The sequence below is a fragment of the Diceros bicornis genome, chromosome 13 (genome assembly GCF_020826845.1).
Source record: "Diceros bicornis minor isolate mBicDic1 chromosome 13, mDicBic1.mat.cur, whole genome shotgun sequence".
Taxonomy (NCBI): domain Eukaryota; kingdom Metazoa; phylum Chordata; class Mammalia; order Perissodactyla; family Rhinocerotidae; genus Diceros; species Diceros bicornis.
This window is the reverse complement of record NC_080752.1, coordinates 49,273,888-49,299,149: the sequence shown is the minus strand read 5'-3', so window position 1 is coordinate 49,299,149 and position 25,262 is coordinate 49,273,888. Positions and strand designations below refer to the sequence as shown.

The 25,262-nt window shown below is 47.5% G+C and overlaps 1 protein-coding gene across 1 annotated transcript in view; it reads left to right on the top strand.

Moving 5' to 3' along the window:
• DLGAP3 (DLG associated protein 3) overlaps positions 1-25,123 on the top strand; it is a 56,607-nt gene extending 31,484 nt beyond the window's left edge. Inside the window, exons 6-12 of the mRNA XM_058553618.1 lie at positions 6,742-6,955; positions 7,236-7,549; positions 7,957-8,042; positions 21,717-22,201; positions 23,175-23,266; positions 23,531-23,674; positions 24,264-25,123. Of these exons, the coding sequence (XP_058409601.1) occupies positions 6,742-6,955; positions 7,236-7,549; positions 7,957-8,042; positions 21,717-22,201; positions 23,175-23,266; positions 23,531-23,674; positions 24,264-24,482 (1,554 nt within the window). The 3' untranslated portion in view covers positions 24,483-25,123. The remainder of the gene's footprint in view (positions 1-6,741; positions 6,956-7,235; positions 7,550-7,956; positions 8,043-21,716; positions 22,202-23,174; positions 23,267-23,530; positions 23,675-24,263) is intronic.
• The last annotated feature ends 139 nt before the right edge of the window (positions 25,124-25,262 follow it).

Sequence of the window (25,262 nt, the reverse complement as noted above, 5' to 3'; positions counted from 1 at the left end):
ATAATTTAGCTTATTACAGAATTCTAGGTCAATTGTTATTTTCTCTCAGTGTTTTGAAGATTCCTTTTGTCATCTGTCGTCAGTTATTGCTGTTGAGAAGTTTACTATCAATCTAATTGTGTTTCTAGGTAATTTTCATTTCTCTCTGATTGCTGTTGAGATCTTGTCTTTGATTTTGGTGTCCTGCAGTTTTGCTATGATATATATGTGTGCGTGTGTGTGTGTGCGCGCGTGCGCGCGCGCGCTCCCTGAATCTGAGGATTCATGTCTTTCATGAAATCTGGAAAATTCTGTCATGATTACTGTTCGCTGGTACATCTTTGTCCATCCTTTTACTTTCAACCTACATGCTTTTTAATCCAATCTGACAATCTCTGCCATTTGAATGGGGATGTCTTGTCCATTCACATTTAATGTGATTATTGATACGGTTGGATTGTTTCATGTCATTTTTGTTCCTCTAGTCTTCCTTTACTGCCTTCTTTTGTATTAAGTAATTAAATATTTTTAGTGTAACATTTTAATTTCTTTGTTGTTAATTCCTTTTTACTATATTATTTGAGTTATTAGTGGTTGTGCTAGGAATGACGATGTGTATCTTAACTTATTAAAATATAATTAATTCTGGTAAAATATAGAAGCATTGCACCAATATATCTCCTTTTTCTCTCCGCCTTTGTGCTATTATTGTCATATACATTACCTGTGTATATGTTATAAACCTAACAATTATTATAACTTATTGGTGGCATTATAATAATTGCTTTGTACAATCTTATGTCTTTTAAAGGACTTAAGAGAAAAAGTGAGAAAAATATGTTTACAGAGTCTTTTATATTTACTCATGTATTTATAATTACTGGTGCTCTTCATTTCTTCCTGTGGATTTGAGTTACCATTGGGTGTCACTTCCTTTTAGCCTGAAGAACTTCCATTAGTGTTTTTTGTAAGCTAGTTCTGCTGGCAATACATTCTTTAGTCTGTATTTATTTGGAAATGTCTTTATTTTTACTTCATTTTTGAAGAATAGTTTTGGTGGATATAGAATTCCTGATTGACAGTTTTTTCTTTCAGCACTTTGAATATACCATTCCACTGCCTTTGGTATTCATTGTTGCTCATGAAAAACAGTTGTTAATCATATTATTGTTTTCCTGTATTTGATAAACCTTTTTTTTCTTGCTGCTATTAAGATTTTCTCTTTGTCTTTAGCTTTTAACATTTTGACTGCCATGTGTTTGAGTATGGATCTCTTTGTGTTTAACCTACTTTGAATTCATTGAGCTTCTTTGGTCTATAGATTAATGTTTTTCATCAATTTGGAAAGTTTTTGGCCATTATTTCTTCAAATATTTTTTCTTCTTTTTTCTCTCTATTCTTCTTCTGGGGTTCCCATTACATGTATACTGGTATACCTGATGATGTCCCATAGGTCTCTGAGGCTCTGTTAATTTCTATTCCATCTTTTTTATGTCTCCATTCTTCAGGTTGGAGATTAATTTATAATGCTCTATCTTCAAGTTTATTAGTCATTTTTTATGCTGAGCCCTTCTAGTGAATTTGTCATTTCAGTTATTGTACTTTTCAGCTCTAGAGTTTCCATTTGGTTCTTTTTTCTTTTTGAAAAATAATTTCTATCTTGTGATTTTCTATTCATAAAATCATTGTTGGTATGTTTTCCTTTAAATCTTTAAACATGATTTCCTTTAGTTCTTTGAACATAATTGTAACAGCTGCTTTATAGTTTTAGTCTGATAAATCAAATATTTAGGAACATTCACATTTTCTTGCTTATTTGCATGTCTCATATTCTTCTGTTGCATACTGAACATTTTAGATAACACATTTTAGCAACTCTGGATTCTTACTTTATCTCTTGAAGATTGTTATTGCCTTGTTTATTTGTTTGTTAATCCTTGGACTAAATCTGTGACCTCTGTCTTTATGCCAAATGTGGCCTCTGATGTCTCCACTAATTTTTTTTCTTTCTTGTCTTTATTTCTAAGCCTGGTTTGCTAGGGCTTGCTCCTGTGTCTACAAAGCTTAGTATTTACCAGAAATTGGTCAGAGGTTGTGCTCAAAAACCTCAAGCCAGTAAGGCTTCTTGTCTCTGCTTATGGTTCTGTATGTGGGCTGAGGAATACAAATTTCAGGCTGTTTCCAAGCCTGCCCTGGCTTTTACTTTCCACCAGGCTCTCTTGCGTTTCCTCTGCACATGTGCACAGGCGTCATTGGCCAGGCATGTGTGGGGGGCTCAGGGCCTCTCTGGTCTCTGTGTACATGCACCCAGCCTCTGATTAACCTAGGATATGTGGAGAGTTTATCAAACTCCCTCTGCCCATCTTACCCCCTGGAACTCCTGTTAAATTCCTAGCTAGTCGGCCAGTCCATTGCTTGCCCCAAACAGTGCTGAAACCTCAGACTAGCAGTGCTGCTGGCTATTCCTGTTCTTGGCACTATAACTGACAATGCTCCAAATTAGGTGAGTCCCTTTGGCAGTGGTAGTGAAGCAACTGTTTTTCACAGCCTGCCCCACCCTTGTTGAACTATTACAACTGATGGACCTGGGAGCTTGGTTAATGGGAGCAGCCCCAGGCAAGGACACCACAGTCTCATGCTGTTCTTACCCAAAGTTCAACAATTTTTGTGAATGTTTCTTTGTTGTATATCTTTTATTGATTTTCAGAGTGATGAAATGGTTGTTTTTGAGAATTTTTGTCCAGCTTTATAGTTGTCTTGGGGATAGGATTTGGTGTCCCCTTAACTCTGTTATGCCTGAAGTCAGAAGTCTAGAAAATTTCCAGCCACTATCATTATCTCTTCAAGTATTGCCTCTTCCACATTCTATCTAGTCTCTTCTCTGGAATGCCTGTTAGTTGTATGTGGGACCTTCTTATTCTTTCCTCTCTGTATCTTAACCTCTCTTTCATATTTTCCATCTGTTTGCCTCTCTATGCTGCCTTCTGGTAAGTTCCTCAGATGTATCTTCTGGTTCGCTAATTTTCTCTTCAGTTGAGTCTCATCTACTATTTAACTCATTAATTATGTTTTTAATTTCACTGACTTTTCTTTTTCATTTCCATAAATCTGATTTGGTTCCTTTTCAAATTCTCCTAGCCTTTTTATCAAAGCTTTTGTTCTCCCTTTATATTTTAATTTTATCTTTTAAGTTTTAGAAATTTTAAACATAATTTAAAAGCTAATCTCTTTGAGCTAAAGTAACACTAGCTGCTGACACAGATAAGCCTTGAATTCTCAATGGCTTAACTCCATAAAACTTTAGTTCTTGTTTATGTCACAGTTAGTATTAGTTATCTGTTGCTGCATTATAAATTACCCCCAAACATAGTGTCTTAAAACAAAAAATATTTATTATCTCAGTTCTTGTGGGTCAGGAACCTGAGCACAGTTTATCTGGGTACCACCTAGATCAGGTGTCTCACAGGGCGTCAGTCAAGGTGTTGGCCAGGGCATCAGTTATCCCAAGGCTTGACTGTAGGAAGATCTGCTTCCATGCTCACTCACATGGCTGTTGGCAGGCCTCAGATCCTTGCAGGCGATGGGCCAGAGACATCAGTTGCTTGACATGTGGGACTCACCGTAGGGCTGCTCACAACATAACATCTTGCTTCCCCAAGAACAAAGGCTCTGAGAGACAGAGAGTGAGAGATGGTGTCCAAGATGGAAGCCACAGTCTTTTGTAATCTAATCTCAGAAGTGACATCCCATTGTATCTGCCATATTCTGTTTATTATAAGCGGGCCAATAAGTTTAGTCCACACTCAAGAGGAGGGGACTACACCAGAGTGTGAATGTCAGGAAGTGGAGATCATTAGGGGCCATGTCAGAGATTGTCTATTACACAGTATAACATTAGCTCGCCTTCAAAGGAGCTTTATCTGTGAGAACCCTTGGCAGCTTGGGTTAGGAGTGGGTCCCCCAGGAAATATTTCACGATCACTTCTATTAGACTGTTCTTGGTCTGAGACCATTTTATGTTAATTTTTAATTTGGTGGGTTTGGCCCATGCAGGCTCATGCAGACGCAGAATCCTGAATCGACACAGAATAGGAGATTTGCCTTCTTCCCTCTCCCTCCAGTGCCTGGACCACAAACTAGCTTCTGTGTCATCAGTCTATGCTGATAATTGATTTTTTTTCTACTCTACCTTTTCATCAAAAGTTTCCCCTTTCCTACCTTTATGCAGGTTCTCATTTCCAATTCCATGCTTCATGTTTGCCCCAAAACCTTACTTCTGCACCCATGTGGGTGTTAAAACCGAAGCCATTTGATTACTGAGACCAGCCACCCCTGCCCCACCTCCCACCTCCACTGGGCTGTTTGCAGCATTGACTCACACAGTTAATATTCTGATTTTCCAGTCTCTTCTTTGCTTTTGTCCCCTGGGGACTTATCTTGCTTTCTTGTGAGCTCAGCTATGCATATAAAACATTTGTTACATTTTATCCAGTGTTTTAGAATGTTTTGAAATGAGAGAGTTTTCCAAGGTTATTTAAACTAAATGACATATGTAAAGTATACAGGATGTTGCCTAGACCCTAGCTGGACCCACCAACTCTAGCATTGACAATTTTTAATTAGATCCAAATAAAGTATTTTCTTCTAAATATCCCACACCCTTGGAGATATTTACTGATTCTGAGTCTGGTTTGGAGAAAGGCTAAGGTTCTCATTTCCCAAGAGGATTCTTTGACTTTAACTCTCGTGAAAGCGGGGGTTGGGAGGGGCAGGGTGGAAGGCAGCACAGGGGTAACAGGAGAATTCACAGCACAATGTTACAATTTTATAATCATAATACAGTAAAGATCAACTCAGGTGCAGTATTCCTCTGAGAGTCTATACAAGTCTGCTTTTCCCTTGGGTCCTCGTCCCTTGTTGAAACTCCAGAAGCTCCTCGTGGCCAGTAGAGATGGAAAGTGTGTGGCCCCAGGGAGTTTCTCACCCTCCCTCTGTCTGCCTTGAATAGAATTGGTCATGGGAATAACATATGGTTGGGATTTCAAGAGCTTCAGAACCCCTGGGAAAGAGAGGCCTCTGAGAGGTATTGTCACTGTGATTTAAGAGCCTCCTGCTACTAATAATAGTAGCTAATGCTTATTGAGCATCTCCTATATGCCAGATCTTATGCCTAGTGCTTTACACACAGAAGAGGGCCGGAGGTACAGAGATAAGCCACAAAGTGAGATTCCTTCCATCCCTGGTGTCCAGACATGAGACCAGAACACTCTCCGCTGTCTTACGTTAGCTCTGCTGTGTGCCAGGAGGGACCCTCTGGGCTGGTTGGTTCTAGTTGGGGAGTGTCTTGATCCCGGCCTAGAAATGGCAAGAGTTAGATGAGCTCCTGAGCTTCAGGAATACCATAGCAACTGCTGATCCTTGGTACCCCAGAGTATCAAGGGATACTGAGAGGTGGACTCACAAGGAGTCGTGTTGAAAGCCACAGCTGCCACAGCAGTGTGGCTTATGCCAGTCAAATATGGGAGAACCTAACTTCTCCAGGATCTTGGATTGACTTTTCCATGGCCTGTGATTTCTGTACACTTATAATGAAGTTCCTTTAGAAAAAGCTGCAGAAAGAAGTCCAGACAGTCCTTCTTTTTAATTACTGGGCCCACGTTGGAACCACGGAATCTGAATCTCCAGCAAATTTAGCTCTGAGCTTCGGAGCATCCAAAGCATGGAGGAGTGTAGGCTGTGAGTTGACTGCACAGGCTATGGAGTGAGACCCTCCCCGAATACAAGTGCTGACTCTACTGCTTCCTAGCAGTGTGGCCTGGGAAAGTTACTTAAAGTTGTTGGGCCTCAGTTTACTCACCTGTCAGATGTGCACCCAGCCTGCGCTCTGGGTGTTGAGCTTACCACTGGACTACCTTCTTTTCCTACCTTTAGTTTTTCTTTGTGCCAGTTTTCTCATATAACGCCAATGAAGCTGCAACATCTGGTATATTTTGTCTTAGTGCAGTGTTGTGCATTGTGGTTCCATGAAGAAAATTTTTGTTTTGTCCTTTTCTTATTTGCTTTAATTTTTTTTAACCCCTTGGATTCTGCACCACAAAATATCAAAAACAAAAACAAGACCCCATCCAACAATGGCTGAACTTTCCTCAGAGGATGAGAGCAGGGCAGGAACAAGGGGGCCAATCCAGAACCCTAGTTAGCGACCAGAAGGTAGGGGAAGGCTTGGAACACTTGAAGGGTAATAATTTTTGCTCCATCACTTACTTATTAATTTCCATCCTGCAACATGGTGTATATCTCTATAGGTTGCTTTCAATCAATTTTGTAATGTGGTGGATCATAAAAAATAAAAGGTGCCCTTCCATGCAGTCCCCTACTGCCATACTGGGCAGGAGGGTGGATATCAGGTCCCTGGTCCTCTTCTTCAGGGTCAGGTGAGAGCAAGGTGAGGGCCTGGGACTAGGTGGAGAGGAAGATGGGGTGGTCTGGAGGCTGTGGTACAGCCAGACATCTGGGAGAGGCATAGATGGGGTGGAGGGAGGAGTATTTTGAGGAAAGATTGGACCCCAGGGTGGGCCCCAAGGCATTCTGGGGAGCAGCACAGGGCAGATGTGCCTCCATCTTATCTTTGCAGAGAGTGAGGGTTTCTTTTAGTCTGAATGCAGAAGAGTCACACAGCGTCTGCAGATCTAGATAGATTCCTGAGGCAAACCCGCCCCATCCCAGCACCCCAGTAACTGTCCTCCCGGGCCCTGCCCTCAGCTCAGCGAGGAGCTGAACCAGCAGCTGGAGGCCGTGTGCGGGTCCGTGTTTGGGGAGCTTGAGTCCCAGGCTGTGGACGCCCTGGACCTGCCCGGCTGTTTCCGCATGCGGAGCCACAGCTACCTCCGGGCCATCCAGGCCGGCTGCTCTCAAGACGACGACTGCCTGCCCCTCCTTGCTGCCCCTGCCTCTGTCTCAGGGAGGCCCGGCTCCTGTGAGTACGCCCTCTCTGCCCCTGGCCCCGCCCTAGGTTGCCGAGCGCCCTCGATTCTGGTTTTGGCCCCTGCCACTGCTGTGCTGTGTGACCTTGGGAAGATTGCTTGCCTCTCTGGGCCGGATGATGGGGAGAATAACCCTTGGCTCTACGTAGCAGCACGTGGAGTGCGCGTCGCTCCTGGTCCTGTGGCATCCCGTGGGTGTGTGGGGTGGTCGGCCACAGACACCTGCCGGGACGCCTTTCTCACCCACTGCGTTTCCACGTTTGCTGGCCACAGCCTTCAACTTCAGAAAGGCCCCGCCCCCCATCCCGCCGGGAAGCCAGGCCCCGCCCCGCATCTCCATCACCGCCCAGAGCAGCACCGACTCCGCCCACGAGAGCTTCACCGCGGCCGAGGGCCCTGCCCGGCGCTGCAGCTCCGCCGACGGGCTGGACGGCCCCGCCATGGGCGCGCGCACCCTGGAGTTGGCGCCGGTGCCACCCCGGGCCAGCCCCAAGGCCCCCACACTCATCATCAAGACCATTCCTGGCAGGGAGGAGCTGCGGAGCCTGGCGCGGCAGCGGAAGTGGCGGCCGTCCATTGGGGTGCAGGTATGGAAGGAGGAGGCGCCGACGGAAACTCAGGCCCCGGCCGGTTGGGGATGGGTTGAGGAGGTCAGTGGGGCCTTCGGGGTACATAGATCTTTTCCTGACTTGCTCTGAGCTGCAGGTAGCCCCAGTGCCTGGTAATCGACGGGGCTGCTCCAACCAGCCCTGACCCACTCCCTTGTCCCTCATCCTGGCTCCATCACCCCTACTGGCGCGTGGAGAGCGGTGCTCAGAGATTGCCACCTTGAGGCCTCTGACCTCCTGGGTCTCTCATCTTGTTCAGGCAGATTGTCTTTGCAGGATCTGCCAGCTTGCCTGGGGCTCAGACATTGCTGGCGCTTCTCCCTGGGAAGGGCTTGCGTCCCTGGGCTAGCCCCAGCCACTGACTGACTCCTCAACCCTGCCACCAGGTGGAGACTATCTCAGACTCGGACACGGAGAACAGGAGTCGAAGAGAGTTCCACTCCATCGGCGTACAGGTGGAAGAGGACAAGAGGTAGGTCCGAGTGGGGGCATCTCAGGCTTCCTTGAGGGAGAAGTGGAGAGAGGGCTGCATGAGGACCTCAGTGGCGAGGTCTCCCTGCCCACTCTCTCTTCCTGGATGTGAGAGCAAGCCCTTTTATTGGGGAGGAGTCAGAGCAGCCACAGAGGTTATCCACAGAGATGTCACCAGGGCAGTCATCAGATCTAAAGTGAGTTCTCCTTGTACCCAGGCCTGTCCCAGGTGCTCCGAGGTGGACAGCAGATATACAGTGGTCTGGGGAAGGGGGTGATAGGGAGAGGTAACAGGGAGGTGCTGAGCAGGCCTCCAACAATTGTCCTTCACAGAAGATAACAGGATTTTTCCAACCCCTCGTTACTTCCTGTGGTGCACAAGTATGTAAGCTCAGAAAGAAACAAATAAACATGAAGATTGCCTCTCAGGGGCCCCTGGCAGATATAACACTCCTCCTCACTTGGCTCACACAAGCATTTAACCAGTCGGGGGTACCTATTATATGCCTGAGTCTGTGGTGTACCCGAGATGGTAGAATTACCAGCAGCCACTGTTCTGGCATTAGGTGGCCTCAGAAACATTGCTTCCTTAATTTCCAACTGAAAAATTAGCCTTGCGAGCTCTGAAGGGAATCTGGGAGGAGTCCCTCCGCTGTTGGGTTCCTGTGGGAAGATGCTTTCTCTAATGGCCATGTGGCAGTGTCACAGTGGCCCATCTGCCTTCTGGGCTGCAGTGCTACCAGGCCAGTGGCCCCAAGTGTGGTGTCTGGGAACCAGCCTGGGGCTGGCTGTAAGAGTTTCATGGTAGTCTGTGTTGCCTGTCCCAGGCCATACTCACTGGAGGAATAAAACTAGAGTCCCAGTAGCAGCCTTTCACAGCTCTGTTTCCAGTTGCCATTGTTGGGCCTTTAGATTTCTCCTAAAGTTCATCCAGTTATTTCTGGGAACCCCTGGGGGTGTCTTGTGTGTGGGTGCCTGATGAAGTCTTTGGGTTCCTGTGGGATTCACCATTTTTCTCCACTCTTACTTTAGCTCCTGCAGTGCCATATGCTCCTAAGGCTGTAAACGCCTCCATCAATGGTGGCAAAAAGTCACCATTGTTGCCCCCATCACTCCTGAAAGCTACTGTCCTCCAAACTCTTGATATTCCACGAAGATCATAAAAAAGTAGCAGTTATGGAAAATCCAATTCCACAAGTCCATGACTTGAGCTCTTGAGAGGTGGGGTAGAAGTCATGGATGGATGCAGCTCTGTGTTCAGAACCCTGCCCCAACTCTAATGCTTCCCCATGGACCATAAACCAAGCCCATGTACACCCACTCACTCCCTCATGAGGCTTCTTGGTCTTTCATCCAGATAGACCCCTGGAGGTCCCCCCGTTTCTCCTAACAAGCCTGAATCCCGGGAAGAGGGCAGCAGGCATTCCACTGAGACTCCAGCTAAATCAGCAAACTCTGCCATTCATTCATTCATTCAGAAAATACTTGTTAAGCATCTCTTATATGACAGCTCCTATTAAATCTCAGGGAAACATCAAAGACGTGACTCTTGCCCACATAGAAGTTATGGTCTAGAAGGGAATCAAGGTAATGAATAAATAATCCATGAATAAACATATGATTACACATTATGGTATAATATGTAATGGGATATTACTACACATTATGGTGGGAATATGAAAGAAAAAAGCAGGGGCTAAGAGGGAAGGGACCTTATTTAGATTAAGCAGGTGACATTTGAGCTGAGACTTGAGGATTGACTAGGAACATTCGGGAGATGATGTAGGGGGAAGTGTTCCAGGAAGAGAGAATAGCATATGTGAAGACGCTGGGGCAGGAAAAGTTTGACACGCATCAGGAACTGAAAGAAAGTTCATGTGGCTGGTGTGGAATGGGATGGGGGGTGGTGAGGGAGTGGACTGGGGAATAGGCAGGGGCCAGACCGTGCAGAGCATAGGCGTGATAAAGAACTAGAATTTAATTATAACGAATGAGTAGCTGTTAAAAGGTTAGAGAAGGAGCGTGACATGACCTAATTTATGTTTACAAAAGATCTCTAGTTGCTGAGTGGAGAATGAATTCGAGGGAAGCAATAGTGAGTATGGGGAGGCTAGTAAGCAGGACTTTTTCATGATCCAGAAAAAGGTGATGGTCTTTTGCACTATGGAGGCTCTTGTGTTGGGGATCTTTTTTTCTATTGTATTTTATAAACAGGCACTGTTAACGTATGGGAACACTTCTAACCTTTGTATATTGATTTTGTGTTCAGCATCCTTGCTGTTCTCTCTTATTAGGTCTCATAGTTTATCTGAAAATCGTGATGGGTTTTCTATGTAGTCAGTTATATTTTCTACAAATGAGGATATGTCTTTCATATCTACATGCTTTTCATTTCTTTTTCCTGTAATAATGCATTGGCTAGGACTTCCAGGTCACTGTTGAATGTAGCACTCTTGTCCCATTCCCGAATTTAGTGGATATGCCTCCCAAGCGCCACTCATAAGTACGATGATGTTTGCTACAGATTTTGATGGATACTATTTATCAGATTAAGGAAATTCCCTTCTATTCCTAGTTGGCTAAGAGTTTTTATTTATTTCTTTTTTTAAATAGAAAATGAGAGTGGAATTTTTTGAGTGCTTGTTCAGAATTGACTTTGATGATCACGTACTTGCTTCTTTCATCTGGAATGTGGTGGATTATATTAATAGATTTTCCATGCTGACTCATTCTTTCATTCCTGGGATGAACCCTGCTTGATATTGCTATCAGTTTGGATTAAGTTTGGCTGTAACAGGGCCACAGTAGTATCTTAAGTATATTTCTCTCTCACTTAAGAAGAGAAAAAGCCTGGATGTGGAAGTGTGGTGTCAAGACTGCAGGCTCCTTGTGTCTTGTTAGTCTTCCACCCTTCATGTATCACCTCATATCCGAGGAGCCAAAGTTCAGGCTCCAGCTGTCCTGTCTGCATTCTGGGCAGTACCAAGGAGGAAGAGAGGAGGAGGGATTCAGTCCTTCCTTTTTAAAAAGAGTTCCTGAAAGTTACACCACTTTCACCTACGTCACGTTGGCTGAAACCTTGTGACACAGTGGCGTCGCAGAAAGGGAGGTTGTGGAATAGTCTTTTAGCTGGGAAGCAGTGTGCAGTGAGCAGAGCACATGGCTGAAAATCAGGGTTCTTATGGCTAAAGACAAAGAGAAGAAGGGCTCTGTGGACCTCTTGCAGTTTTTGTCTTGCTGTGTTATTTTTATATACATTGCTGTCTTTTTGACTAGTTATTACATTATTTAAGATTTTTTTTTTTTTTTGGTGAGGAAGATTGGCCCTGAGCTAACATCTGTGCCAATCTTCCTCTATTTTATACGTGGGTCACCACCACAGCATGGCTTGATGAGTGGTGAAGGTCTGTGCCTGGGATCCAAACTGGTGAACCCGGGCTGCTGAAGAGGAGCACACCCAACTTAACCACTATGCCACCAGGCTGGCCCCTATTTAAGATTTTTATATTTGTGTTCATAAGTGATATTGGCCTATGATTTTGTTTTTATTGTTATTTGGTTCAGGTATTAAGGTTATGCTAGACTTCTAAAATGAGTTTGGTAGCATTGTCTGTGTTTCTGTTTTTTGGAACAACTTGTGTAAAGTGGGAATTATCTATTCCTTAAAGATTTAGTAAAAGTTACCTATAAAACTATCAGGGCCTGATGCCTTTGGGGATAGGAGAAAGTTTTTGAACTACAGCTTTGGTTTCTTTGGTGGTTATTGATCTATTCTGTTTTTTTTTTTTTTTTTTGAGACAATTGTCATGATTTATATTTCCCTAAATAATGGACCATTTAATAAAAATTGACAGTTTTCAAAATTTTTGGCACAAATATTCTTTGTCATAGTACTATAATTTTATAAATTTTTATTGTGTCTATAGGTTATGCCCCCCTTTTCATTCCTAATACCATATATTTATGCCGTACTGCTCTTTCTTGATTAGTCTTGCCCAAGGTTTGTATATTTTATCATTTTAATATATTTTTAAAATTACATTTTATTAGTCTTTAAAAAAATTAACTTTTGGTTTTAGTGAGCATCTCTGTTGTTTCTTTCTCTCTTATCTTTAATATTTCCTTTCTTCTATTACTTTTGTGTTATTATATTCTTTCCTCTACCATCTTTGTCTTTTGTTCAGCCTCTTGAGCACAGTTTTTATTTTCTAACATGTGCTTTTAAGGCTATAAGTGCCCCTCTAACTATGCTGCTGTGGCTACATTTTATAAGTTTTGAGATGCAGTATTTTTATTGTTCAGTTCTAAATAGTTGTTATTTATAACTTTCATCATGATTTCCTTTTTAACCTGTGAATTAGTTAGAAGAATTTTTTTTTTTAGTTTCCAAATGTATTTTGGGGGGAGGGGGTCTACCTTTTGACTATTGATTTCTAAATTTGCTACATTATGGCTGTAGTATGCATTCTATGATATTTATTCCTTAGAGTTTGTTGAGGCTTCCTCCATCATATACGCTTGTATTACATATATGGTCAGACGTAGAAACTATATCTTTCAAATGTTTATCTTTGATTTTTTTTTTTTTTTGGATGTTTGATCTACCAGTTCTGAGAGAGGTGTGTTAAAAATGTTTCACCATGATTGTGGATGTGTCATTTTCTCTGGTAATTTTATTAATTTTTTCTTTAGTTTGACAGTGTGATGTTTAGAAGTATTCAGGCTTATGATTGTTGTATCTTCTTTGAGGGTTGGCTCTTTTATCAGTAAATAGGCTGCTTTTCATCCTTACTGGTGGTTTTTGCCTTGAAGTCTATTTTGCCTGATTTTATTGCTATGGGTGCTTTCTTTTGGTTAATTTTCCAATATATCTTTTTCCATCTTTTTATTTTCAGCCTTCCTATATCCTTATGTTTTAGATGTGCTGTTTGTGAGCAGTATGGAGCTAGAGTTTAATAGACATTTTAACCCATTTATATATATCTTGATTACTAATTTATTTGGACTTATTTCTATCATCTCTTTAAAATGTTTCTATTTGACATGCTTTTTCTTTGCTTTCCCCAATTTCTACTTTTCTGCCTTCTGTTAAACTGATCAAGGTGACTTTATTCCTCTTGTTCTTTCCACTGGTTTGGAAGTTTACATTTTAGTAGTAATTTTCCTTAAATTTTTAACAAATTTACTTAATCTCATATTTTTCTAATAAATTCTAAAATTAATATTTCTGTCTTTCTTAGGCACAAAACAAAAACCTTGGAACACTTTCATTTCCTTCTTAACTTCCTCCTCCCATCTTCTATGTCATATTTGTCTAGTATTTTGATTATACCTCTTTTAAAAACTCCGCTAAATCAGTTGTTGTTCTATCTTTAGTGGTTTAATAGTTCAGATTTACAAACATGTTTTAACAATTTACGTGTTCACTGTTGCTTGTTACTGTCCACTCCTGCCTCATGGGTTCGCTTTGCTTTATGCTGAAGTACTGCTTGATCTTGGGACCAGTTTTCGAGTTAATATCTCAGCTTGAGGTTTCTGCATTTCACTGGTAATACTCATTTGAACCCCACACCCACACGCAGAGCAGCCTTAATGTTCTTGCTTCTCAGCATCCTACTTCCAGGCCACATTCCTGAATCATGACGTGAGTTTTCTCGTCCCAGTTTGTAAACGAAATGAACCTCCTTGGCTGCTGGCTTTTTGCATGGGATCTCCTTCCACCTCCCCCTGCTGCACGGGTATGGGGTCTCTCCTCTCGTCCTCCCTGGGTGTCACCATCTAGCCTCTAGCATATGTCTGGCCCCATATTCCTGTGGCTCCATTGGCTTAGATTCCCTCTCGCTACTCAGGTTTCAAATTTCCTTTTTGTTTCTAGTACCTGAAGATTTCTCTTTCCTATTTTCAAGTTTGGCATTGTAGCAAAAACACCTTTTTTGACTTTACTTTTTCCGGCATTCTATATATTCGGGGTGGGGGGTAGTTTCCTAAGTTGGTTCAGTCCACTATATTGGTCAGTCGTCTGGGCTAGGTTGATGGCAGCAGATACAGAGAGGAGTGGACCAATTCGAGAAGCGTTTGGAGTGAAGTCAGGGAAGGGCGGGGACAGGCAGAGAATGAGGTCTTCCTTGCTCTCGTTAGGTGCTTGGGGAGGTCTTGATGGCACGGGCTGGGGAGGGGAGATAGTGTTGGATAAATGTCTGAAGAACTGGATTGCTTGAGACAGGTGATCACACTGGGGATCCAGAGGGGGTGACAGGTGGGGAGAGCAGAGATCTGGCGCATCTCTCTGGCTAGGCTTCCTTGCTTGTCTGCTGAAGGCATCCTTAGCGATACACCCGCACCGGCGTGTCTGTCCCTTTCGTCCCCGGCACTTTAAGTCTGACTTACCACACACCATGCCCCACCTGGTACAGAAGGCGAGCCATGGCTACCAGCAGCCTTGCTAGGCAGACATCCAGGACAAGCCCCCCCGCCTGCCCCATCTTCTTGGGCTCGCTTGTCCTTGCTCCTATCTTGCTGGTCACAGTATCTCTCTCTCTCTGTGCTTTGGCTTTAAAACTTGCCAGGGAGGAAAGGTCTCTCCTGTTCTGCCTTTCAGGCGTTCCCTGCTAACCTATTGGGTGAGGAGTTCAGATTTATTGCTATACCTGGGAGTTGTCTGTGGATCCTTCCAGTTGCCCATCATCATTGGCTTAGAAATATACAGGGGTGGGGGCTGGTGCCCCTTCAGTTGCTTCTCCACTGTACCCACACCCAAGATTCATTTGTCCACGGATATTTATTAGATCACTATTATTTGTCAAGTACTGTGCTGGGCACCGAGGATACAAAGGTGAGTAGAACCAGATACAGCCCCCGCCTGGCGCCTGAAGCTTACTGCCACGTTAACCTAAGAACCTCGTAAATGATGTAGAAGTACAGCTGTAACAGGCGCCACAAAGGAGAGGTATGTGCACTATGAGAGGGTATCGCAGGGGGCTTTGACCCAGTCAGAGGGGTCAGGCATGGCTTCCCTGAGGAAGTGACATTTGAGTGGAGATCCGAAGGATGAACAAAAATTAACTAAGTGAAAATGGGAGATAAGAGTGTTCAGGCAGAAGGAAGAGCATGTGCTAAGGCCCTGTGGCGGGAGTGAGCATACTTAAGAAACAGTTACCAGCCCTGTCTTAGGGCATCCCACAGCACCTGTCTTCTAAGACCCAGCACACTGTGGGCCATGATGAGTGTATAAAATGTCCTTGCTGAACATTAGAAGGCTCTTCCTGAGACCCTTTGAGAACTTAGAAACCATGCGATTTTGCCTCTAACTCTCTCTAACCATGTGGATCCCCTTGTATCTTCTACCTCCAGATCCTTCCTACTAAGACCGTATCTTAAATTTCAGATTTAGCAAAAACAAAACAAAATAAACGAAAAACACCAGAATGCCTAGTTCAATTTGATTATCAGATAAACAATGAATAATATTTAGTATAAGTAGGTCCCAAATATTGCATGAGACATACTTATACCAGAAATTACCTGTTATTTATCTGAAATTCAAATTTAACTGGAAGTCCTGTATTTTATCTGACAACCCTACTTATACCACTTGCGCCTAACCCGTGCCACCTGGAGAACTCTGTGTAGGAAGGCTGCCCCCCTGCCACCCTTTCCTTAGCATCATGGTCATTTCTGACTTTGAGACCTTGGGAAGGGCACATGCTGAAAGAACAGAGCCCCTTGAACCCTGAGAAGGAAGCTTCCATCCTCAAGAAGATACATGCCAAGAACAGTTCTGCAAAAGCAATGAGTTGCTGACTGACCACAAGCCCGGGGCGTGGACACTGCCTCCATTCCTCAGCCATCAACTCCAGGATGGTTCCTGACTGACCGTCACGACTCTTCCTAACTCTCCCACCCCAGCCCCACCTCGGTATCACTGTCACAGCCCCCAGGCTGGGGTGGTGGACTTGGGGACCCGGATTGATTACATGTTTAAGCTCTTAGATGCTTTCTCAGAGAGGGAGCTAGTACAATGGCTCAGCCTTGCTGAAATGTCCCTGTCCTTCCTCCTCCCTGCCCACTCCCCCTCCCAGCCCCGCCAGCCTGCTGCCAAATACTCCTGGCAAAACCTCCTGACTACTCCTGGACGTTGAGCTTTGCCTGGACACTGTGTCTCTTGGGATAAGCCAGTTTCTTCCCCGAGCCTTTTGTGTTATCCCTTAGAGAATCCCAGTAGAAATGTCTCCCTGAAGTAAGCATGACAACAACTTCCAGGATCATCAGGAATGTGATCACTGTCACTCTGAAGAACTCGAGGGGAGGAGGCCTGCTCAACCTCTTTGAAGGCTTGGGGAGAAAATATTGTGAAAGCCATTGTTATGAATTAGCGATAATTCATAACTGAAGCCATTTTCTAACCTGTGTTTTCAGCTGTTGGTGAAGACCACAGCAAATACTGCCAAATCCACAACTAAATAGGGACGTAAGCCCTGGACTTCACTACCCTGAAAATGCATCTGTTACAGTTAGGATTGGGTTTGGCTGTGAATTACACAAAACCCTCAAATGACAGTGACTTAAATATGATAGAAATTTATTTCTGTCTTGCTTAGAGGAAGGCCAGAGAGAGTCAGGTGAGGGCTGGTAGGTGCTTCTATCTTACTGCTCCTTCATCCTTAGCATTTGGCTTCCATTTCATGTTCCAAGATGGCTGCTTAAGGTCCAGCCATCATGTCGGCATTCTGGTCAGCAGGGAGGAGGAAGGAACAAAGAAGGGCATGCCCTCTCTTTTTAAGAACATTTCCTGGAAGTTGCACATACCTCTTATGCTCATATCCTGTGAGTTAGAACTTAGCCACATGGCTACCTAGCTGCAAGGGAGATTGGTAAAAGAATCTGTGTTCAGAGTGGCCATGTGTCCAGCTTGAGACTGTGGGATTCTATTACCAAGGTAGAAAAGGAGAATGGATGTTGGGGAATGATTAGTGGTTTCTTCCATCCTTCTTCCCAACCAACCAACCAGAGTCTCTGTGAGGAAGTGCCCTATTTAGTAAGGGAGACAGATATGCAAATAACTAACTACAATACAATGTGATACGGAGTATAAAAGAGGTTTTATTGAGTGCTGTGGGAGAACAGATGGAAACGATCAATAGCAATCATAATAATTAATAACTACAATGCCCTAGCTGGGTTCTCAGTGCTACATTCCCATGATTTTATTTGTCCTGCTCCCTTTCTTTTCAGTGAGAGCTTCCTGCCTCTCCAGATAGTAGCTTCCATTTACAATGGGCAGGCCGGGTGCTGTTCTAAGTTCTTTACATATATTATCTCACAGCAGTGTTATGAGCAGGTGCCGTTCGCATTCTCACTGATAGATGAGGAAACTGGGGCACAAGCCATAGAGCTGGGTTTTGGACCCAGGCAGTCTGGCTCCAGAGTGTATGTGCTTAACCACTCTGTAGGCTGCCTCCCCTAAAGCTGCTCATTCTCATTCCTTCCTCCCCTCCCCCACCCCCAAATCTCCAGCAGACGGCCTCCCCGCTCACTTCACTGTAATGAAGAGGTCATCTGGTGGCACCTCGTTCCACTTCCGGACCAACCCCCAACTGACTTGCATCTCTTCCCTCCACCAGGCTGGCCTCAGGGGTTGAAGCATCTGTCTTCCTGATTAAAGCCACCCCTCTGCCTCAATCCTAGGGAGGCAGTGGAGTGTAATGGTTTAAGAGCTGGCCTCTGCAGCCAGACTGTAATTCGATAACTATCTGATCTTATGAAGTCACTTAACCTCTCAGAGCCTCAGTTTTCTCATCTGTAAGTAGGGGTGATACTCACACCCTTATCATAGAACTATTTATGAGGGTTGAGCATGTTGAGTCATGTAGAGTGCTTAGCCTAGCACATACTAGGTGCTCAGAGGGTGTTAGTTATTATTTATCCCCCTGACATCTGGTCCTTGGATGACTGCCTCTTTTTTCTCTATCTCTAATCAATTTCTCTCTACAGGCTGTATTAATTTCCTATTGCTACTGTAATAAATTACCACAAATTTAGCAGCATCCAATAATACATATTTGGTATCTTACATTTCTAGAGGCCAGAAGTCTGAACTGGGTTTCCTGGGCTAAAATCAAGGTGTTGGCAGGACTGATCCCTTCTGGAGGCTCTGGGAAGAATCCATTTTGTCATCTTTTCTAGTTTATAGAGACTGCCCACCTTCCTTGGCTTGTAGCCCACTTCTGTCTTCAAAGCCAGCAATGGCGAGTTGAGTCCTCACATTGCATCACGCTCCAACCTTGATCCTGTCGTCCCATCTCCTCTGGTTCTTACTCTCCTGCCTCCTTCTTTCACTTATAAGGACACTTGTGATTAAATTGGACACATCTGGATAATCCAGGCTCTTCTCATCTCAAGATCCTTAATGTAATCATATCTGTAAAGTCCCTGTTTCCATGGAAGGTGACATATTCAGAGGTTCCAGGAATTAGGACATTGACCTCTTTGGGCAGCCATTATTCTGGCTACCCCACAGGTTCTCTCCCCTTGGGATATGGCATGTGAGAACCACCCTAAACAAAATATCCCTCCTTTTATTTCCCCAGCTTTATTGAAATATAATTGGAAAATAACCAAAATATCCCTCCCTTAAAGGTACACTGTCTTCTCTCTTCCTCCCTTCTCAACCAAGCTCTTTGAAAGAGTTGTCTTGCCTAGTTTTCCCCACCTCCTGACAACCCCCTGCCACCTGCGTCTGCCCCCATACTCCACCAAACCTACTCTTGCCTTGATTGCCAGTGGCTTCCATATTGCCAAATCAGTGGACACCTTTCATCCTTAACTGGCTGCGTTTTCCCTGTTGGCTGCTCATTCCTTCTTGAGACCCTCTGTCCTCTGTCTTCCTTTAGGTGACTTTCTGCTGGTTTTCTTCCTCTTCCTGTCTGGCTTAGACACCTGTGTGGGCTACACTGTCTCCACCTGCCCCTGAAATGTGCGTGTTCCCCAGGGCTTTAGAGCTTTGCTCCATTGTTCTTTTCTTGGTAATCACACTGCTGGCTTTAAATGCCACTTGCACAAGAATGACCGACTCCGGCTTGGGCTGTGCAAATCTCTGGGCCCTGGCTGGGAGTGTTGCTGGAGATTGTGCTTCCAGTAATCCCATAAGCTCCTCAACTTCTTTGGCTTCCTTGAAGTAGACACAGAGAGAGAGCTCACTTGAGAGAGCTCACTTGAGAGCCATGAAGCCCGGGGTACTTACGTTTCTATTGCAGACTGTGTGGCCTGTTTCCATCAAGACAGAGCATGACCCTCTCAGGACGCCTCAGAGGACAGGTGAAAGGCAGTGAACCCAGTGATGCCACAGGACAGATCCATGTGGGGATAACAGGAAAGCAGGCCGGGAAGGCAGATCTTCAATAATGTGTTTATTGGGGCAAGCCCCCCCTTTCCCTGTGTGGTTTGCAGCTGCTGGAGCTCTGAAGGAGCCAAAAGCTAACCGGAGCTCAAAGTCACAAAAATATTCAAAGGGAGCCGAAGTGTGTCCTAATAAGTCAGTTAGACACACAAGACTCTCACCAGAAACAGAACGGTTTAGCCCAGTAGTGGGGCTGCCTCCAAATGCAAGAAGACTGCTGAGGGGGGTACAGTACTGAGGATGTTCTTGGGGACAGTTAGGAGGTTCCCAGAGGAAGAGGGGACTTGAGTAGGGAATGGACAGGGAGCGAGGAGGAGGAATGCCATTTCAGGCAGGGGAATAGCATGTGCAAAGGCTTAGAGTCAGAGCCAGTATAATTTCCCTGGGGAACAAGGAGAATGCAGGGGAGATGAGGCTGGATGGAGAGGAAGACCACATCCAGAGAATACGCTAGCACCGGGAATGCTAGCCTCGGAAGCTTGGACTTGATCTTGTTGGCAGTGGGGAGCTGTGGAAGGGTTTTGAGCAGGGGAGTGAGTTGGGCAGAGCTCAGCTCTAGGAAGACTACTCCAGTCCTGGGTGGGTTGGTGAGGGAATGTGGGACCCCAGATCTTAAAATGTGCAAGGTATAATTTTAGAGAGAGGAGGTACCTTGGCAATTAGTGGTCCATTCCTATCATTTTATATAATATATGTGTGTGTATTTATATATAATATATAATCATATATATCACACAGACACACACATATGTATTAGATGGCCTAGATGGAGAGTGAGTGATTTCCCAAAGGCATATAGTGACAAAGGCCAACATTAGCACTCAGATCTGACTCCTAGTCCAGTGCTCTTCTTCTGTGCTGTACTGAGTGGAGGCAGAGGTGTCTGAGTCAAGGCAGAGGGTGACGCAAGTCTTGACCAGGGCAGGGCAGGGCAGATGCCAAGGTGAAGACCACGCGGGAAGCGATGCAGATACGTTCTTGCTTTCTCTCTCTCTGGGTGGGGGTTGGGACACAGGGCTCGTTGGAGACTGCACATGAGTGCATCTCTCTTTCCTGGGTCCTGCAGCATCCTTCTGGGCCTGGTTTCTATGGCAACAGGCTCCCAGCAGGCAGCCTGCCAGCTGGAGGGAAGCAGGCAGGCAAGGCAGGCAGGGAGAGGAGGCCTGGGCAGCAGGAGGAAAGCTGAAGTTGTGGGGGTTGGGGGAGTCTCCTGGGAAGCTGGAGGGGCCCCTAGAGCTGGCTCCCCAAGGCCTCCTCTCTTCTGACCATATGGGGGTGGAGGTAGCTTAGGACACATGGGTCTTTCTTTTATAGTCTTTGAATTTCCAAACTTCAAACTTCTGTTCACCTCCCCTGCCACCCCGGCAACTCCTGACTCCCAGTTCTTTAAGTATTGTCTGACTAGCCTCATGTACCTCAGGGGGCCACTGACTTCTCCGTAGAAAAGAGCCCCCACTCTGAACTTGGGGGGGAAAAAAGAACCAGGCCAGTTGACTTTCTATTTTGCATAGTATTTGCATATTATTAACTCAAAGACAAGAAATTTCCAGGCCCTATGTTATTTCTGCCAACAACTTAATTCAACTCCACTGGCACTGGCTGGCTGACTGTGTCTGGCCGGGCTCTGGACTGAGCCGTGGAGGTCCCCAGAGGAGAAGTCCTCCCAGCTGCAGCCACCCCAACCCCACAGCGGCTCCAAGGCCATTCTTCCTGATGTTCTAGCAGCCTGTGTGGTGGGAAGTGGCTTTTGCTGTGCAGCCTGAAGCCCTGGGTCCAAATCCTGGCTCTCTGGGTGACCATGGGCCTCTCTGGGCCTTAGTTTATTCATCTCTCTGTAGGGCTGAGGACATACACGCATAACTGGTGTAAAGTAGCAAAGACATACCGTTTGTTAAGATGCTGAAATACTTCTGTATTCATTGGTAAAGAGCCACCACCCTGGACCCTCCCTGGGCTCCTCTGGTCCGCCCCACAATCCAGCTTCCGCAGGGCGATGCCTTAGTACTTTGCTGTGTCTGTTCTGACTGGCGTATCCCAGCATCTGTTCTGCCCATGGAAAACAGCTAGTTAAATATTTTGAATGTCACCTCTGTCCAGAGGTGTTACAAGGTATATTATGTACCCAGCTGTTGCAAGGACTGATATATTTAAAGGTCGTGGATTAATGCCCTTCATTTTGCAGGTTTCCTTTCTCCTTCCTTTTCCTTTTGGCCTGGGGTGGCGGTGAGGGCTGGGATGAGACTGGGCAGGGGCAGAGATGACAGCCACCTCTCTCACCAGGCGGGCGAGGTTCAAGCGCTCCAACAGTGTGACGGCCGGCGTGCAGGCAGACCTGGAGCTGGAGGGCCTGGCCGGCCTGGCCACAGTGGCCACAGAAGACAAGGCCCTGCAGTTCGGACGCTCTTTCCAGAGGCATGCCTCTGAGCCCCAGCCCGGGCCCCGGGCTCCCACCTACTCAGTCTTCCGCACGGTCCACACGCAGGGCCAGTGGGCCTACCGCGAGGGCTACCCACTGCCGTACGAGCCGCCGGCCACCGATGGGTCGCCCGGCCCCGCTCCCGCCCCCACCCCTGGCCCCGCGTCCGGCCGCCGTGACTCCTGGGTGGAGCGCGGCTCTCGTAGCCTCCCCGACTCAGGCCGCACGTCCCCCTGCCCACGGGACGGCGAATGGTTCATCAAGATGCTGAGGGCGGAGGTGGAGAAGCTGGAGCACTGGTGCCAGCAGATGGAGCGCGAGGCGGAGGACTATGAGCTGCCCGAGGAGAGTGAGTGGGGGGCTCCGGCCTCGGGTGCGCTGAGGAATCCTGGCTGGGGGTGAGCGGGCCGGCAGCGTAATAGGAGGGCACTTCGGTTGCGTGTGAGTGTCCCTTTCTCACTATTTGGTTTTTTAGCTCCGGACCTTGGTGGGTCCCCATCGACAGCAGCACATGCCGGGAGGGAAGCAGGGAGCAGCTTCAGAGGCCAGGGCTAGGACCAGGCAAAGTGACCAGGCAAAAGGGTGGGGCCTTCTAGGAGATGGCTGCCAGTCCAAGTCACCAAGTCCATGGGGGCCAAGGGGATTCTGTTCCGACCTGGGCTGGTGTGGGGATCCGGCTCTGATCCAGGCAATGGGACCTGGACTTCAAGGCAGAGGAGGAGGCAGTGCACAGTGTCAGAGTGTGCCTGAGGCATGGGTGAAGGGCATTCAGCCAGGAAGACATGGGCCTGGGCTGAGGGAGGACATGGCCCTTCCCTGCAAGTTTAGTCTGAGGGGAGACACAGTCTTACCTGGAATCCCAAAGTAGATGGCATAGTGACTGGGAAGACAAGAGTCACGCACATGAAATTATTCAGTAATTCTTAATGAGCCAGGGAGTCATATACTGATGCATGACAAAGTTCAGCCAGTGGGTGCTCGTTAAGGTAGTGCCTGGCTAAGGCTATAGGGCTAGGCTGGGGCTGGTTTCCATCTGTTCTGTGATGTGGGAGGGAAGAAGGACACAGGCAGATAAGCACTCAAGAAATGTAGGTTGTGTGAAGGAAGAAACATATCAGTGGCTGAGGATCCCATCTTTTTGGTGAAGTAGGATAGGAACTGCTTCTTAGGAACTTGAGGGTGGAATGGGGAGGGGGCTGGAGGAGACAGATGGATAGACAGTGCCAGATAATGGAGGGGTCAGAGTCATTCAGGGCAGACTTCCTGGAGGCGGGGGAAGGAGAGGTGTCATTCCTTTCCCTGAATCTCCTTCTGCTCTCCAGTCCTGGAGAAGATCCGCAGTGCCGTGGGAAGCACACAACTTCTCCTGTCCCAGAAGGTTCAGCAGTTCTTCCGGCTGTGTCAGCAAAGCATGGTGAGTGCCCCTGGGTGTAGAGCCTACCAGGTGTGTGTACCTGGTAGGTGGCCCAGAGTGTGTGCATGCCTAGAGGTGAGACCAGGTGTTTGTGCCCAAGAGGGAGAGGCCTGGGCTCTTTCTTGTCTCCCTGTCTCCCAGTCCCTACCCCACTCTCCCAGGTTGAGATTCCTGACAGTGAGGGTGGGTGGGGCTTTCTCTGGTCCTGGCTGGAGCACAGACCTCCCTGACTGGCTGCTTCTCCTCTGTCTGTCTCTGCTGCAGGACCCCACTGCGTTCCCTGTGCCCACCTTCCAGGACCTGGCGGGTTTCTGGGACCTCCTGCAGCTCTCAATCGAGGATGTGACCCTCAAGTTCCTGGAGCTACAGCAACTCAAGGCCAACAGCTGGAAACTCCTGGAACCTAAGGTGGGGGGAGGTCCCTTCAAGCCAAGAGGTCAGACCGTGGGAAACACACTCTTGGTCACTGCCGTCTGCTTGGCTTCATCACTGCCTGAGCTGCCAGAACGCTGAGGTGGCTGCAGCCACCTTGGACCAGCTGCAGTTTGAGGGAGAGGAACAGAGCTTCCAGAAGGGCAGACTGCCCTCAGCTCGGACCTAGGCCCAGAGGGGACCTTGAAGGTCCCCTCAGCCCTCATCTCACTAGACCTTGTCTGTGTTGGGGCCTGCTGTGTGAACCCCCATTGCCTTGCCGGGTCGCGGGAGCTGCCCTCCTCCTGACCTGGAGTGAAAATATCCACTTCCCGGCAGGGAGTTGACGAGAACGGCTCCACCAGGGGGCGCTCGAATCAATCAGGTTTTTTTAATGAAAGGTGTGGGTTTGACCTTGTCAGAACAAGTACACGTGGGGCTTCAGGTGCCGGCAACGCGGCGGATCCTCACCGCTGCCACGTGGCAGAGCCGCACGGTATTGATCCCTCCGGGCCGTGGGGGGTGAACTGGGGAGTCGGGGTGGGACCCCGCTTCGGAACTAAGCCGCCGCCCCCTCTCCCGGCAGGAGGAGAAGAAGGTCCCTCCGCCGATACCAAAGAAGCCCTCGCGGGGCCGGGGCGTGCCGGTGAAGGAGCGCTCCCTGGACTCGGTGGACCGGCAGCGGCAGGAAGCGCGCAAGCGGCTCCTGGCGGCCAAGCGCGCCGCCTCCTTCCGCCACAGCTCGGCCACCGAGAGCGCGGACAGCATCGAGATCTACATCCCCGAGGCCCAGACCAGGCTGTGACCCGCCCGGCCCGCCCAGCCCGGGCCCGCGGTTTTCTACCCGTACTGTACACCCAGCGTCGAGGTCACTGTGATCGCGGGCCGCCCCGTGCGCCCGCCCCGCCGGCACCGCACGCCCCGGCCCCTCCTGCCCGTCACACTCTCGTGGGTTTTTTACCTTCCTGATCCCACGCGAAGGCGCCCGGGCTGGGCTGGGGGCCGTGCCTCTGCGCCCTGCGCCCCCACCTGGACACCCCTACCCACTGGTCCGACGCTTCGCCCCCACTTCCTCCCCATGGGCACCATCTCCACCATTACTTCCCCCCACGGGCCAGGCCGGGCCGGGTCCCCCATCTGGGCTCTGCGTCCCCCCCCCCCACCCCGCGGGGCTGGGCTTCGTGGGGAATCAAGCTTCGTGGCTTTTTATGAAGAATCCCGAACCCCGCCTAGGAGCCCGCCCCACCCTCCCAGGGGCTCCACCCTCAGCCCTCAGCCCACCGGGCCCAGGGACCACAGTGGCTGGACCAACCCAGGACCAGGGCGCCTGGGCCTCTCCCCTTTCCCCGCTGCTGGGGAGGGGAGATGGGGGCTTCCCCTCACCACACCTGTGGCTGTTCCCACATCCCCTTGAGTATCCCAGGAAAAATAAAACGCAGAACTGCACTCGAGCCAGCTGCTCTCTCGAGAAGAAGCCACCTCTGCCCCGTGCGTGAGGGACAGTGGATGGAGGGAGGAGGGGCCGGTAGCCCACGCTCTTGGATGGAGGTTTCAGGAGAGCGGGTGTTGCCTGGGCCAGCCAGGG